This window comes from Manis pentadactyla, chromosome 4, assembly GCF_030020395.1.
Source record: "Manis pentadactyla isolate mManPen7 chromosome 4, mManPen7.hap1, whole genome shotgun sequence".
NCBI lineage: Eukaryota > Metazoa > Chordata > Mammalia > Pholidota > Manidae > Manis > Manis pentadactyla.
The window spans coordinates 21,840,788-21,855,944 of record NC_080022.1 but is presented as its reverse complement, the minus strand read 5'-3'; the positions used below and the strand labels follow the sequence as shown (position 1 = coordinate 21,855,944).

Here is a 15,157-nt window from a genome sequence, read left to right as displayed (position 1 = left end):
TCTGTCCAGAGTATAGCCTTAAGCAGAATGACTCTCTCTCCCTGGTCCATCTCCATCCCAGCCCTGTGTCTCTGGGCCAGACCCTATTCTAGCCAAGCCCTTAGAGGGTAACATCTCTGGAGCCAGGCTCCTCAGGGAGAGCCCCATCCCCACGTCCTCCCCAGCCACACTGGGATGGGAACAATCAGCCCTGGGAAAAAAAACGTCACCTCCAGTCTGGATGGCTCAGGAGCCAGGCGCCCCAGAGCCAAGTCCCAGCTCCAACTAGAGATCCAACTCCTGCTGGAAGCCACCAACCCAGGGTGGGGTGGGAGGAGAACTACATCAGACTTCGGGTTCAGAACAAGAATGGTAGCAGGGAATCCCACTCGACTCCATCCACACAGACATTGGTACAGACATTCACACACACATCAACACCACAAGGAGAAGGTTGCTACTTACCTCCATGACCCTCATGGTAACTCATAAGTAGGTACTATTACTATCTTACAGATGGGAACTGAGGCACAGAGAGATGAAGTGGCTTGCTTGCCCAAGGGCACATCTTAAGTTCCAGAAGTCGGGATTTAAGCCAGCTATCTTTATTCAAGGCGACTAGACACAAACAAAATAAGGCTGTGGTATTCCACTGGCCACATGTGTTAACTCAGTTCTATCCTCAGGAAATTTGTGCACAAAGCAGGTTCCAGGGTGGCACCGTTAGAGACACAAGGATGGTTAAGACTCTGCCCTGGCCTCAGGAATCTTCCAGTCTGAGTTGGGGTGAGGAAATGAACAAAGTAGAGAAGGGTCAAGACCACAAGGGCAGTCTAGGGAAGGAAGGTGGGCCAGGGGAAGACTTCCTGGAGGTGGGTGCATCTGAGCAGAGCCTGGAAGGATGGGTGTCATTATGGCCAGTACAGATGGGTAGAAGGGCATTTAAGGCAAAGGGCCCAACAGAGGCAAAAGAAGGCAGCGGGTAAACACAGTTTGTCCAGGGCACAGAGAGGAGCCCAGCTTGGCCAAAGCAATGGGAGAGAAACCCGGATGGAAGGCTGAGGCCAGATGAGAGAGGGAGGGCCTTAAGTGCCAGGGCGAGATGTTCAGCCTCATTTGGAATTGGGAAGCCACAGTAAGTGTTTGAGCAGGGCTGTGGCTGGATTCAGATGAGGACAGTGATTCATCCTAGATGCCATGAGGAGGGCAGGTGGTTCCCCAGAGGGCACTTCAGGAGATGAGGGTGCTTGGTGGGACAAGTCATCTGGGGATCCAGAGTTATGTCAGGAACTGCTGAGGAAAGGGGCCTCCAGACCCCATTCCGGACACAAACAGCATATACTCCAATCTCAGCCAGAGAGATGCCTCACACACACACACACACAGCACCACACTCAACTGCCCACACATACTCTGCCTTCCCCTAGCCTAGTCCAAGCTCTGGGGACAGTCTCAGCTGGGCTGGGGACAGGCGGAAAACCAGGCGCTTCCCTGGATACCCCATCTCTGCTGAGGCCTCCCTGAGGGGGTGAGCTGAATCAGCCCAGGACCCCCACAAATTCCCCCAGCCTCAGCTCCAACTGGCCCAGCCACATTCCTCAGCTAATCTCCCCAATCTGGTAGGCGGTTGCTGAGGCAACCGTCAGCCACAATTTGGGAAGGCAAGAGGATGGCTTATCCACGTTGGCTGGGCTCTGGAAGGGGTGATGGAAGGGGCAAGGCAACCCCCACAGGAGCCGGTGTGTGGGAGGGGGGTCTCCCTGGCATAAATCTCCTCATCTCCATGTAGGTGCATTTCCACACGTGTGTGTGTGTGTGTGTGTGTGTGTGTCCATGGCTGTGAGAGTGATACCTTGATACCAACTTGTGAGGACTCTCTGAGGAAACAGAATCTTGTATCTAATTCCTCTGAACCTCTAACATCCTGTGTGACTCTGGGCAGGTGACATGCCTTCTCTGAACCCTCTTCCTCCCCTACAAAATGAGAATGGGTATCCAGGTGACCTCTAAGGCCGCTTCTACCTCTAGAATTCTGATTCCAATTGTGAGTATGCATGTGAGCAAGAATACGCAGAGAGAGGAGCAAGGTCTGTGAGGGTGAGCGTGGGTCCCCCAGTCAGTGTGGGTGTGTAAGTGTAGACGTATGTGCATAGTAATAAGCACATGCCCACAGGGGAGGGGAGGAGGGAAGTTGTACATATGTGAGCATGTGCATGTGAGCACCAGACTTTCCTCCCCACCAGACAGGGAATGGTGCTCTGTGCCAACTGTGGCTGCCAGCCGCCACCAGTGTTTTCTAAGACCCTAGGTAAACAGCGTCTGTTTGCAATGAGATTTTTGTTCCCTTTGGTTTGTCAATAGAACATCCAGTTCCCAAGGGTGGCCTCAGGAGCAACAAAACTTCTCCCAACAGGTTACAAATTTAGGGGCTGAGATCACCCAACCCTGGCCTGGGGAACCCAAATACAATCCCAATGACAACACAGGTCTATTTCATCATCCAAAGCCACAACCCCTAAGTGGCCCACAATTCTAGGTGGCCCAATCCAACCCTGGAACCAACACTGGCCTCACCTGGACATTCTTGCCCAGCCCAGCCCTATCCTGTGTTTTCCATCCCAACCACAGCTCCATCTCAAGCTCGTCTAACCCCCACTTCTTCCCTTCCTAAGATCAGAGACTATCTCTTATGCCTTTGAACCCCATCCCCAAGCCCTGCATATAGCAGATGGCCAACAGTGGCTGGACTTTTGACCCCATGATCCCAGTTAGTCTGACCCAACCAACCCCGCCCAGGCTCAAGGACAATGGCTCAAGGACTCCAACCCAGACACCCAGCCCATTTCACTGCTCTCCTTGCCCAGACCAGCACATCCAGGCCTCAGCCAGGGATCCCTGGAGCTGAATAATTAATGATCAATTAATCAAGGGCAGAGCTGGCAGCAATATGTCCACCTCCTAATCACGCAGAGTTCAGCAACACTGCAAACAGGAAGATAACCCAGGCCGGACCATGGGGAGAGAAAGCTGAGCCTGGCAATGCCAACATCCTTCCATCTCCAGTGAGCATAGAAGGAAGCCAACTACAGCAGGGGAAACTTAGGCCAGACCCACTCCCCATCTCTATGATCAATATGCACTGCAAATCCCAAGGTTAACTGTAGGGCTGCCATATTGGCAGTATAAGGGGAAGGCACAGAGTGAGGCCAGACTCAATACAGAGGCAAAGGGCTGAATGGAGGGCTGGGCTATGCAGAGGTTCCATGGGCAAAAAGTACACAGACTCCTGCAGTATAAACACCCTGTGCCATATAAAACCACAGTGCAGAGGGCTGTGCACAAACCAGTATCCTGTGAAATTCTGTACTGTATAAAGTTCCCATGGAGAAAGAGGCTACATAGTGCCACACAGGGTAGGCGGCAGCTCTGCACGACACAGGGGCAGAGTGCAGTTACACAGCACGGAGGAGTGAGGGGCAGACACATGGTGTGCATGGACCCCAGGCAGAACTGAGCAGTGCCATGATGCAGTACAGGGGTGCCAGTGCAGAAGGCATAACCCAGAGCTGCAAAGAGGTGCAGTGCACCAATGTGGTGCACTCAGGAATACACCGGGCTTGTGCTCAGTGCTGTGCAACAGGTATGTGGAGGAATACCAACAGGGTAAGTTCAAGCCTTCCTAGTTCTTCTTCATCTCCAGACACCAGCACAGGGCCAGGTGCATACCTGGTGCTCCAAGAATTCTCACAAAAGGATATGTCCAGTTTGGGTATGTACAACGGTACAGAGATACAGGGACGAGAAGGGTGTGATGTGGTGCAGAAAAAAACTGCTGGATGTGGAAACCCAATCCAGAATGCAGGCTCAGTACAATCCCAAGGAGGAGAGTAGGTACAGACTTAAGGGCGATAGAAAGTGACACAAGATGGAGTGCAATGAAGATGCTGTGTGGAACAGTGAATTCAATGCGAGGGCTCTGGGTTCTGAAATACAGGAGAATGCACACAACCTAACACTGAGCAGGGACAGTGCAGGGCAGAGGCCCAGGGCAGTAATCCTGCTCAGTGCAAAGATGCAGTGCTGGTGCTATGCAAAAAGCCATGCCAGTCCCAACAAAGTGGCCCCAAGCTTCAGTGTAAGTATAGACTCCCTTTGCAATGTGCAATGTGGGGCAGGATGCTCCATGCAAAGCTGTTGCTCAACTGGGGCTGCCAACAGAAACCTGGGAAGGACACCAGCCAACACCTCAGTGGAAATGCTGAGAAAGGCAAGATACCATAGGGGACAGTGTTACAGCAATGGTGGTGCAGTGTGGAGGTCTGCGCCAGGAGAAGACATGTATCCAGTGCAATGCAGTGAAGCAGTGGACAGAATGCTATGTGAGGCTAAGGTAGGCTGTGCTGGCAGCACCACAGTGGAATGCAGAAAGGCTGTGTCCGAAAACTCAGGAAAGTGCACATACCCAGCACAGTGCAGATGCCCACTGCAATGATGAATGCAGTGCAGAGATGCCACGTGGTGCAAAGATGCAGTGTTGTGGCAGCAAGCCATCTGTTGGCACAGTGCAGTGGTGCATTGCTAGGAGCTATGCCCAAATCCCAGAAGACTCCACAGCCCAGTGCATAAACTGCCCCAGTGAGGTACTGCAGTGTGGAACAGAAATGCTCTACCAGGCAAACATGCCCTGTGGCCAGGGAAACACATGTGCTGGTTCCAGGCCGTGGGGCAGTGTAAGCAGCTCTGTCCAGAAACTCAGAGAGCCCACCTTCCTGATTCAACAGTGATGTCTAGGAAAATAATACAGTGGAGAAGAGAGCTACAATGACATAGATGGCAGTACAACAGGACAATGCAGAGGTGGAGCAGACAGACTCCCAGGAGGGTCCACATAGCCAACGCAATGCAGGAAACCACCACAGTTGCGCACTGCAGCCAAGATGCAGAGCTGTGCAAGGACGCAGTGCAATGGCCTGTCCTGAGGTATTGGGCCCGGGAAGCCCAGACAACACACCCTCAGAGCCGACCCGAGCCGTGATGTTGCACAGTTACAGTGTAAGGCGAGGATGTCGTGCCCTGCGAGAGCACCGAGGGCAGGCAGCACCTGCCTCCCTGTGGTGCCCTGGAGCACAGGAGAGCCCAGAGCCCTGGAAAGGCCTGTACTTCCAGCTCCACCAGGCTAGGCTGGCCACTCCACGGGTTGGGTAACAAGGCCTTATCTGCCCTGTGGGCTTTCCTTCTCCTGTCCCCCACCCCCAACATCTTCCACCCCAGTGACTTCTCCAAGGGCACAGGATGAAGCCACTGCCACCCACGGGACAAGCAGCCAAAAGTGAGCACATTGTCCAGGTATTTATATCTGAGCAGGGCCCCAGCCTGCTGGCAGACAATGAATTCAGATTCTGCTAAAAAGCTTTGGACAATTAAACACATCTCCTGGCCCCCAGTCCAGGGCAGGGCAGTGTGGGGCAGGGCAGGGGAGAGGCAGAGAGGGAGCCCTATTGGATTAGGCCTTGGTACGGGGTGGGTAGGGTGTGGGATGAACATCAGGGAGGATGTGAGAGGTGAGCAGATCCAATCAACCTGGCTGGTCACTCCGGCCCTCCCTACCCCCACACCCCTCCCAGGCCTGGGCTTCATCAGACGCCAAGAACAAACTCTCAGCACAAAAGATGCCCCCACACATGCACGCACACAGTAATAGTTATCACTTATATAGAGCTTACTATGTGCCAGGACCCGCTTTAAACTATATACGGATGTATATAAAATATATCTTCATGGCAACCCCATCCGGTATGTTCTATTATTATCTCCAGCCCACAGATGAGAACACTAAAGGCCTAGAGAGGTGAAATAATTTGCCCAAGTGTTACACAGGTAGCAGAGGGAGAGCCAGAATTAGAGCCCAGATGGTTGGGCTCCCAAGCCCATGCTTTTACCCAGCACACTCTAGGTCAAACATGCACACATGTGTGTAAATGCACACGTATACACATGTGTACACACAATCTGAGCACTCTCTCAGCTGAGACCCACCTATCCTGTCCAAGTAGGTTTCTGACACCTCTCAGTTGTCACCTTGTAACCCCCAACTTCCCATGTCCCCCTCCATCCCCCATCTGTCCCCCAACCCTCAGCTGTTCCCTCAACACCACCTGTCCTCTCATTCTCAGCTGTCCCAGGCCCCAAATATATCTTCATGGCTAGTTGGCTAGTTGTCCCCCACCTGCCAGCTGTCGCTGCCCCCCACAGCTGTGATCTTGCCCATCAAATATCGCCCACACCCCTTCCCAATTCACCCATCCCAATCCTGCCCCTAGCTTCTACCCTCAGCTCCAAAATCTCAGCAACCCCTGCAAGCCCCTTGCTCCTCATACCTTCTGACTCACCACAAGGTCCTGGGAGCTGCACCTGGGAAATCTACCTGAGACCTCCCAAGTCATCCACTGACCCCTCTTCTGAGGGGTCCTCCCCCAGCCATTCTGCAGGCAATGGCAGCCCCTGCCCAAAGCCCACCAAGGTGCATACCAGCCCCGGCCCATGACTGCCCCAGCACCACCCTCCACCCACTCCGAGCCTTCCCTGCATACCCAGGGGTTCACACAGATGCAAACACTTAGTGGGCACCTACCATGCCCAAGGCCCTGGGGACAGGAGATGACAAAGACTCAGCCTATCCCTCAGGGCAAAAGAGACAGAAAATAGCCATCACGTGTGGATTAGGTCAGAAGTCTGACTAACTGTGCCAGAGCAGCCTAGGAAGGCTTCACTGGGGAAGTGCCATTGGAGCTGAACTCTAAAGGCTGAGCAATAGGCAGGTCCCATGAGATGAGAAAGGCAGGAGGGATGTTCTTGGCAGATACACAGCAGGTACAAAGGTAAAAAGGGATGAAGGGGCCTGACAGGTTCTGGGATCAGCATTGGCCTGGTGACCCAGGTTCATAGAGTGACTAGGGAGGAGTGGGAGAAGAGAGCATAAACGGGAAGTTATTCCAGAAAGCGGGGGCTGCACTGTGCATGTCCTCACCTGCCACCTGGAAGCTTGGGTTTTGTCCCATGGGTGCTGAAGAGCCTTCAGCTTGGAGCAAAGGAGTGGCAGCATCCTATGACTGCCTGAGAGAGGTCCTCCAGGTCACAGGGTGGTGGAAGCATTGGAGAGCTAATGGCAGAATGGAGACCAAGGCGGGGCTACTGCAGCAGTCCAGGCAAGAAATGATGGGCTGGGAGAAGGGGACATCGATTCTCCAAAACTGTCTTCAATGGCTCCTGAGTGATGGTCCATCCAGAACAATTCCACTCCCAGAGGCATGCAGGCCTAGCAACTCTAGACTGGCACTGTCCATAGAACTTTCTGGAAATGTTCTCTACCTGCACAGAGCAATCCGATAGCCACTATCAACCTGTGACTCTTGAGGACTTGAAATCTGGCCCAGTGCAACTGAGGGACTGAACTTTCATTTTAATAAATTTTAACTTACTTAAGTGTAATGGGCACCTGTGACGGGGTGGTCAACATATTGGAGAGAGCAGGTAGAAAACGTTTCCACCATTGCAGAAAGTTCTGTTGAAAGCCATCTCTAGATTGACTGACCATGGAGAAGCAGGACCACCAGGGCCTTCTCCAGAGGCTCCTGGCTTTGGGGTCTGAAGGGAAATAAGGAGGCAAGCTCCAGGAAATAGGGTGTCAGAAACTGAGCTAGCACACCCCCAGTCCCAGCCCCTGGCCCACAGCTGGGCACATCACCAGAACACCCACCACCCAACACAGTACACCTAAACATACAAACAGACACACCGACCACAGGGCACCCCACACCCAGACACGCACTCATGTGGACAGCCCCACATCTGGACACCACACAGAGACACTACTGCACTTGAACACCCATTACCCTGAGGACTCCCAGACCACCGCATACCCCCACCTCCAGATCCACAGACACTGGAACTCCAGCAGGATAGCCTCATGTTAGCACACCTTGACCCTCCCACACCCTGGTACTAGGGCACCCACACCTAGATACTGAGACACTGCCCACTCAAATAGGTCCACACCCAAACACCAGCAATTTGACATCTGGATACCCAAACACCGTAGCATCAGGCTCCCCAGGGATCCAAGCAGCTGGTCACCTCCCTACCCCAAACTCAGATCCCACCACACAGGGTAACCAGATGGCTAGACACCCTAACAAGTCACACATATGTCCTGCGCCCTGGGCTACAATCACACAGCCACAGTCTCTCACACACACACACCCCTCAGCCAGCCTCCCCACCCACCCCCCAACCTGCAGGGGTCACAGGGAGCAGCTCTCCTCCTTTCCCTCAGGCTCACAAGCAGCCAGGATAGGGTTTGTGACCCCACCTACCCACTCCAAGACCTGGGACAGAGAACTCAGAGAGACTCCCCCTCCCAAGGCAGGCTGGCCCTCCTCCCCAGAGGCCCAGACTGGCGGTTGGGACTCGATGCCTCTCACCACCTGCCAGAGGCCTCCAGCACAAAGGCTGCAGCTGCTGGCGGGGAGGGGGGCAGGAGGCAGCGGGACACAGTGCTGGGAGCTGGGGGGAGGGGCTGGCAGACAGGGACTTGCTCCCTTCGGTCTGCCAAGGATCTGACCTCCCCAACTCACAGCTCCCAGATGACACTCTCTACTTGGCCTTTTCACACACACCATCCGCCAGCAGAATTTTCCAGATTTCTGGAGGGAAAACCTGTTTCTTTAACCTCTATTTACAATGGAGTCAGTGCGCCCCCATCTGGCATGTCCAGCTCAGAATGTGACCCATTAGAAGTCACTGATTCTTTCATGACACATGTATTTTACTCAGCACCAGTGGGCCAGGCCTTTTACCTAGCACTAAGGATTCAAAAATGAACTGAATACCCAGTCCCTGTCCTCAAAGAGTTCATGGTCTGTAAGGGAGAAAAGACTACTAAACTGTAATTATAATAATTACAATGCTATGAAAAAATACAATCAACTCCCACCCTCCCTGCCTGGGCCCAGATCAGGGAGTAACCAATGAAAGCTTCAGGGAGGAGGTGATGTTTAAGTTGAGCCCTGAAGGAGGAGCAGGAGTTCACCAGGCAAAGAGGTGGAGTTAGAGTTCTGGAGAGAAAGGACAGCTTGTGCAAAGCCCCAGAGAAGGGATGGCAGGCAATGGGCATTTAAGGGCTATTGGTAAGTAAGTCAGACTGGCCAGAGCATATGAGGGAAGAGGCAAGGGGCATGAAACAAGATGGACCTGGACAGGCAGGCAGGGGCTAGAGCAGGAAATGGGGCGGAGGGGGAGGGATTTAACCTAGAAAGCAAAGGGGAGCCTTCAAAAGGTTTTATACCAAGGTTTCAAACACACATTTTTGTTTTGGAAGATTCCTCGCACCATGGAAGGAAGAGACAGGAGCCTTCTTGCAGGTGAGAGATAGTTGAGGATGGAGAAAAGGGAATATATGAGAGAGATCTTGATAGGGCATAAGGTTAGGATGCATCAGGGTGCAGGGAGAGTGGCATGGAGGAAGAAAGGGGGCTGAGGAAGGAAGGGGGACACAAGGCACCCCTGAAACTCTAGCTAACCCAGCCCCACAGGAAAAAGCTGCCCTACAAGTCTAGCTTAACTGATGGAAGCATGGAAGGATGATGGCATGCCTCCAGCAAGCTGGGTGCTCACCCTGGATTTTTCCTGACACCTGAGCTGGGCAGGGGGCTGCCTGGAAGCTGAGCACCACTGCTCTGGCCACTCAGCACTTCCTGCCATGTCCCCTCCCCAAGCCTCACAGAGTAGGGCCAGCTGCCCAGACAAGCCTTTATTGCCCAACCTGAAACCACTGGGCAGCCTCTCCCTCATTCCTGCTGTCCACAATTCCAGCAACCAAAAGGACAAAATGAGCTAGAACACAGAGGAATAAATTACTGCCAGATTTGCATGGCTGAGAGACATCACACAACACCCTTGCTGGGGCAGAGGACTCAAGAGACATTCAGAGAGCTGGGTTGACTCTACCTGGTTTAGGGGCAAGGGGATTTTTGCACCTCCTTAGGACTTCTGAATTAAGCCCTAACAGTAATAACTACAAGGGTGCCAGGAACTTTAGAAGTGAAGTGACTTGCCCAAAGTCACAAGGCTAGCCAGTGGCAGAGGCAGAATTTGAGCCCATGTTACCTGGCTTCAAATCACAGCCTCTGGGGCTCTGTAACAGTCCTCCAAACCATCTTTTGTTCCTTGGCACTAACAGATAGAGCCTTGTTTTACAATCTACTAAGTACCATACACCATTATTATAATACCCATGAGGCAGATGAGGAAACTGAGGCCCCAGGAATGGAAGTAACCTACTCAAGGTGTCACTCCCAAATCTCACTTCTTGATAATACCCCCTGTTAGCAGGAGTTTGAGCAGGTAAGGGTTCTTGAAATCAAGGTAAAGGCAGTAGGGGTGGGGGAGCTTAGCATATTCTTCAGGTTTGATCTCCCGGTGGGAGATATTGGCAAAGTTGCTGCAGGACAGGGAGGCACGAAGGGAAGATAGGGAGGCAGGTCGCCGTGGTGTCCTTTCCGGCACCAAGAGGTCAAGCTAAGGCTATGCCTGATGGCTGGACCCCAGAGCCTGACCCAGCTCTCCGAGCCAGTGGCAGGAGGGACGGCAGGAGCCTAGGAGCTCTGGTCAGAGGCCCCAGGGTCGGCCAGCAAGTCTGTCCCCATTAGAGGTAGCTCTGGCACCTGTCTCAGCTTGGATCCCTGCCGGGGCGTCTTTGTACTGAGCACCCTGGGTACCGAGGTGGAGTCGCCCAAACAGTGGGGATGGAGGGGGCCAAGGCTGTGGAGAGGGTTTCTGGCCACCCTGCCCCAGGTGAGGGGCTGGGCATAACTCCACTGGAGGAGGCCACAGTCTGAGATCTCAGGCCTTAGGGTGGGATTCAGGAGTTTGGGGCGTGGGGGGAGTTCAGACACGCACACATAAACACAGACAAAAGCTCCAGATACACACATTCATATACGCAATCACATGTACAGCTACACACACATACACAACACACACCAAGAGACACCGGTCTCCGAAACACGCCGAGAGACAGCGCGATCACGCAGCAGACCGAGGCACGGAGGCACACGCTCACACACGACACACTCACACACACCCGGCGGTCCTGGTCCGCCGGGAGGCGGCACAAAGTTGCGGAGTGGACTGAGGGAGTGTCTCGGGAGACCCAGCGTCCGCGGCGCCTCCTGAGCGCAACGGGAGGGGGCGCCGTCCCGCCGCCGGCAGCCAGGCCCTGCCCGCGCCCAGACGTCGCAGCCCCTCCCGGGCACAGCCTGCGCCCCGCCGCCCCGGGTGCAGCCGCGGCGAGGCCCCGCAGGAGCGCCCCCGGCCCAGCCCTCCCCGTCACCCACCCGGGCGCCCCGCGGCCCCGGCGCCGCCTCACATCAGCCGCCTGCCAGCACCGCGCGGAACTTGCGAAACAACAGACAGCCCGACATGTCGGAGTCGGCGGCCGCGGCGCCCCCATTCCTCCCTTCCGGACCTCAGGCCTGGCCCTACCCGGGATGGGAGGGGGGCGCCGCGGCGACAACTTGTTCCGGGCCCGCGCGCCACACACGCACACACGCGGGACACACACACATCCTGCCACCGCCCCCTCGGGCGGCCCCGGGCCCCGGGCACACACAGCCACCGCCCAGGCGCGCACCACACTCTCAACATTCCTGGACACGCAGCCAGCAGGCATGGACACACACACACACTCACATCCGCTCCAGACACAGTCCTACACACCCATTCCCGGCACACTTGGCATTCACTCGGACCCACGCAAGCCCCGGCGGCGCACACCAACCCCAGACACTCCCACACGTACACATCGCCACACAGCGCACGGACACACAGATTCCGGAGGTGTTCCCACGCCTTCACACAAATGCACGAATCTCACAAGCACACACACCGCACACGCGTTCCCTGATCACACGAGGACAGAATCCACAGAGCACTCTCGGGCACACGCATAACACAAACACATAACAGATTCTCAGGCACACAACAGCACTCCTTGCCACAGCATATAAAATGCGAACAGACACAACTCCGACCACACAACCAAACTCATATGCACACATAACAGACACACAACGTACTTGGCCGCACAAACACTACGCACTGGCAGACACACAAGACACTCAGTGCACACCCTATACCTCGATGCACACTACATTCACCCCAGCACACTCGCAGACACACAGCACCTTTCCTTGCACACATAACTCACGGACATACAACATTCGCGGACACACAACATCTTGCCCACACAACCCAACACTCAGACTCATACAGGGAGTAGGCTCCTAACGCCGGGTCACCCAACACTCACACTTTCTTCCAAGCTACGCCACTAGCCCCAGGGGCTCCGCGGGGCAAGCTTGGTCCCACCGACGCGCGCTTACCTGCCGGAGTCTCGGTCTCGGGCGCGCAGAGCTGGAAGGTGAGCGCCAGGACAAGAGCCTGGGCGCGGGCCATGGTGCGCCGCCGCCTGCACCGGGGCCCCGCGCTGGAGGCGCCGCCGCCGGAGCCGGAGCCCGAGCCGAGCCCAAGGCGAGCCAGAGCCGGAGCGTAGCGGCGCGGCGCGGAGCGGGACTGGCGCCGAGTCCTGAGCGGGAGCCCAAGCAAGCGGGGCGCTGACGTCAATCCCGGCCGTGCGTTCCGCGGTCTGATGGCGTCCTCTGCTGGTAGCGGCGCGCGCTGTTGCCCAGTCCTGTCTTCCCCTGCCCCGGCATGCCCTTCCCCCACTCTCCCACACCGTCCTGGAGATCCCGGCCTGGGTTTCGGCGTCCACCCGCTTCTGCACCCAACTGGCAGCACTGCTCACTGCTCACGCTCACTGCCAACGCCTAGCTCTGGTACAACTCTCTCAGGGACCCAAAAACACATGGCCTCTCTGTCCCCTCTGATGCTTGAATCTCCTCCATCTATATGCCCCTTGGAATGCACATTCATACATACCTCTAAGGACAAGACGCTTACCACCTACTAAAAGCAGGTGATTGGGTCTTTGGAAAGGCTGGATTTTAGGTTTGTTCATTGTATTCTTTTATTATTCTTTTAATATCCATGGGATCTGTAGTGATGTCCCCTCTTTCATTTCTGATAGTAATTTATGTCCTCTCTCTTCCTTTCTTAGCCTGGCTAGAGGCTTATCAATTTAGTGATCTTTGCAAAGACCTGGCTTTTGGTTTAGCTGATTTTTCTCTGTTGCTTTCCTGCTTTGAATTTCACTTATTTGTCCTATAATTTTTATTATTTCTTTTATTCTGCTTCCTTTCAATTAATTTGCTCTTCTTTTTCTAGTTACCTTAGGTAGCAGCCTAGATGATTGATTTTAGATTTTTCTTCTTTTCTAATATATGAACTCAGTGCTATAAATTTCCCTCAAAGCACAGCTTTCACTGCATCTCACAAACTTTTTAAGTGTTTTAATTTTCATTTACTTGCAAATACATTTAAATTTCTCTCAAGATTTCTCTTTTTACCCATGTGTTATTTAATCTCCAAGTATTGGGGGATTTTCCAGCTATCTTTCTGTTACTGATTTCTAGTTTAATTACATTTTGGTCTGAGAGCAGACATAATGAGTTCTAGTCTTTTAAATTTGTTAAGGTGTGTCTTATGGCCCAGAATGTGTTCTATCTTGTTTACTATTCCATGTGAGCTTGAGAAGAATGTGTGATCTGTTATTGTTGGATGAAGTAATGTATAGATGTCCATTACATCCAGTTAACTGATGGTGTTGTTGAGTTTTTACCAATTTTCTGCCTGCTGGATATGTCAATTTCTGAGAGAGGGATATTGAAGCCTCTAACTATAATAGTGGATTCATCTATTTCTCCTTGCAGCATTGGCTTTTAGAAAGTGCTTTCTTTTCATTCTGTGAAGTCTGCCTCCCTCACTAACTCTCATTGGTCTTAGTCTACCCTCTGGCTATACAGGTTGAATATATTTGGGCCTCTACCCAGTTAAAGCCCTTGTATGAAGACCACAAATTAGTTGTCCATTAGTATGTAAAACTAAACACCTTCTATGTACTTTTCTTGCATGAATTCATTTAATCTTTACCACTGTTATTCCCATTACAGTTGAGGAAATTGAGGTACAGAGAGAAAAGGGGACTTTTCCAAGGTTAAGCATTCATATGCAGCAGCACCAGGATTTGAATAAAGGCCATCTGGCTTGCCTTGAAGAGAGGCTGAGACCTGCTTCCCATCTGGAACAAATCAACAAATACCAGATACTGGCTTATTTATTTAACAATTACCCTAAGTCAAAGTGAAGATATAAAAGAGACAAAATCCCTACCCTCACGGAGCTTATATTCCAGCAGGAAAACAAGAGCAGTAAACAAACAAAACAAGCAAATTCTCTGGTATACGAGACAGTGATATACCAGGGAAATGGGGGAGGAGAGGCAGACCGTGAGGGAAAAGGTTTATTGCAGTTTTAAACACAGAACCTACTATATGGTATAGTCATTATTTCTCTCTCAACCTCTAGAGCATGAACTCACTGAGAGCAAGGACTTTGTGTTGTATCCCAGTGCTTGGTGTCTGGCACATAGTTAGTGCTCAATAAATACTGAACATAGAAGTGGTTCTTGCCTTCATGAAGCTCACATTCTAGGGGAAGAGATCAACAGTAAACATGTAAGTAAATAAACGTGTGATTACAATCTGAGATGTGCACTCTAAAGGAAATGGATGGGTGTTGTGATAAATAACTGGGGAGAGAGGTCTGCTTCAGTTAAACTGATCTGAGAGTGATTCCCTGAGGAAGTGACATGATCTTTGAGCTGAGAGCAAAAGTAGGAAAAGGAGCCGGCAAATCAGTGGTGAGGGATACTGCAGCCAGAGGGGATAGCCTGTGCAAAAGCAGGAGCTGGTAGGTTTGAAGAACAGCAAGATCAGGGTGGCTGGAATCGAGTGAGTAGGGACAAAGAGGGAACCAGGTGCAGCTAGAGAGGTCAGGAGGGCCTGCAGGTCATGCAGACAGCTATGGGCTTTGGGTTAAACCCCAAGAGCAAGGAGAAGCCATTAAGTGGGAGCATTAAGAAGAAGAGTAAAAAGTTCCAATCTCTTTTTTTTTTCAAGTCCCCCAGTCAGCTGAGTGGAAAACGAACTCTGAAAGCAGAGGG

The 15,157-nt window shown here is 52.8% G+C and overlaps 1 protein-coding gene across 18 annotated transcripts in view; it reads right to left on the bottom strand.

Annotated features, from left to right (window-relative positions):
• The window catches only part of PTPRU (protein tyrosine phosphatase receptor type U), an 80,045-nt gene extending 67,417 nt beyond the window's left edge, over positions 1-12,628 (bottom strand). For 12 of the 18 annotated variants that reach the window (XR_008996946.1, XR_008996945.1, XR_008996950.1 and 9 more), the window contains exon 1: positions 11,521-11,722. Coding sequence is in view for 12 of the 18 variants with exons in the window: in XM_057499912.1 (XP_057355895.1) it covers positions 11,521-11,707 (187 nt within the window). In the remaining 6 variants the exon portion in view is untranslated. Of the gene's footprint in view, positions 1-7,006; positions 7,353-7,457; positions 7,798-11,520; positions 11,723-12,419 lie in introns of those variants that run through there. The other 6 variants (XM_036915040.2, XM_057499915.1, XM_036915041.2 and 3 more) reach the window with 4 other exon arrangements.
• Between the last annotated feature and the right edge of the window lie 2,529 nt (positions 12,629-15,157).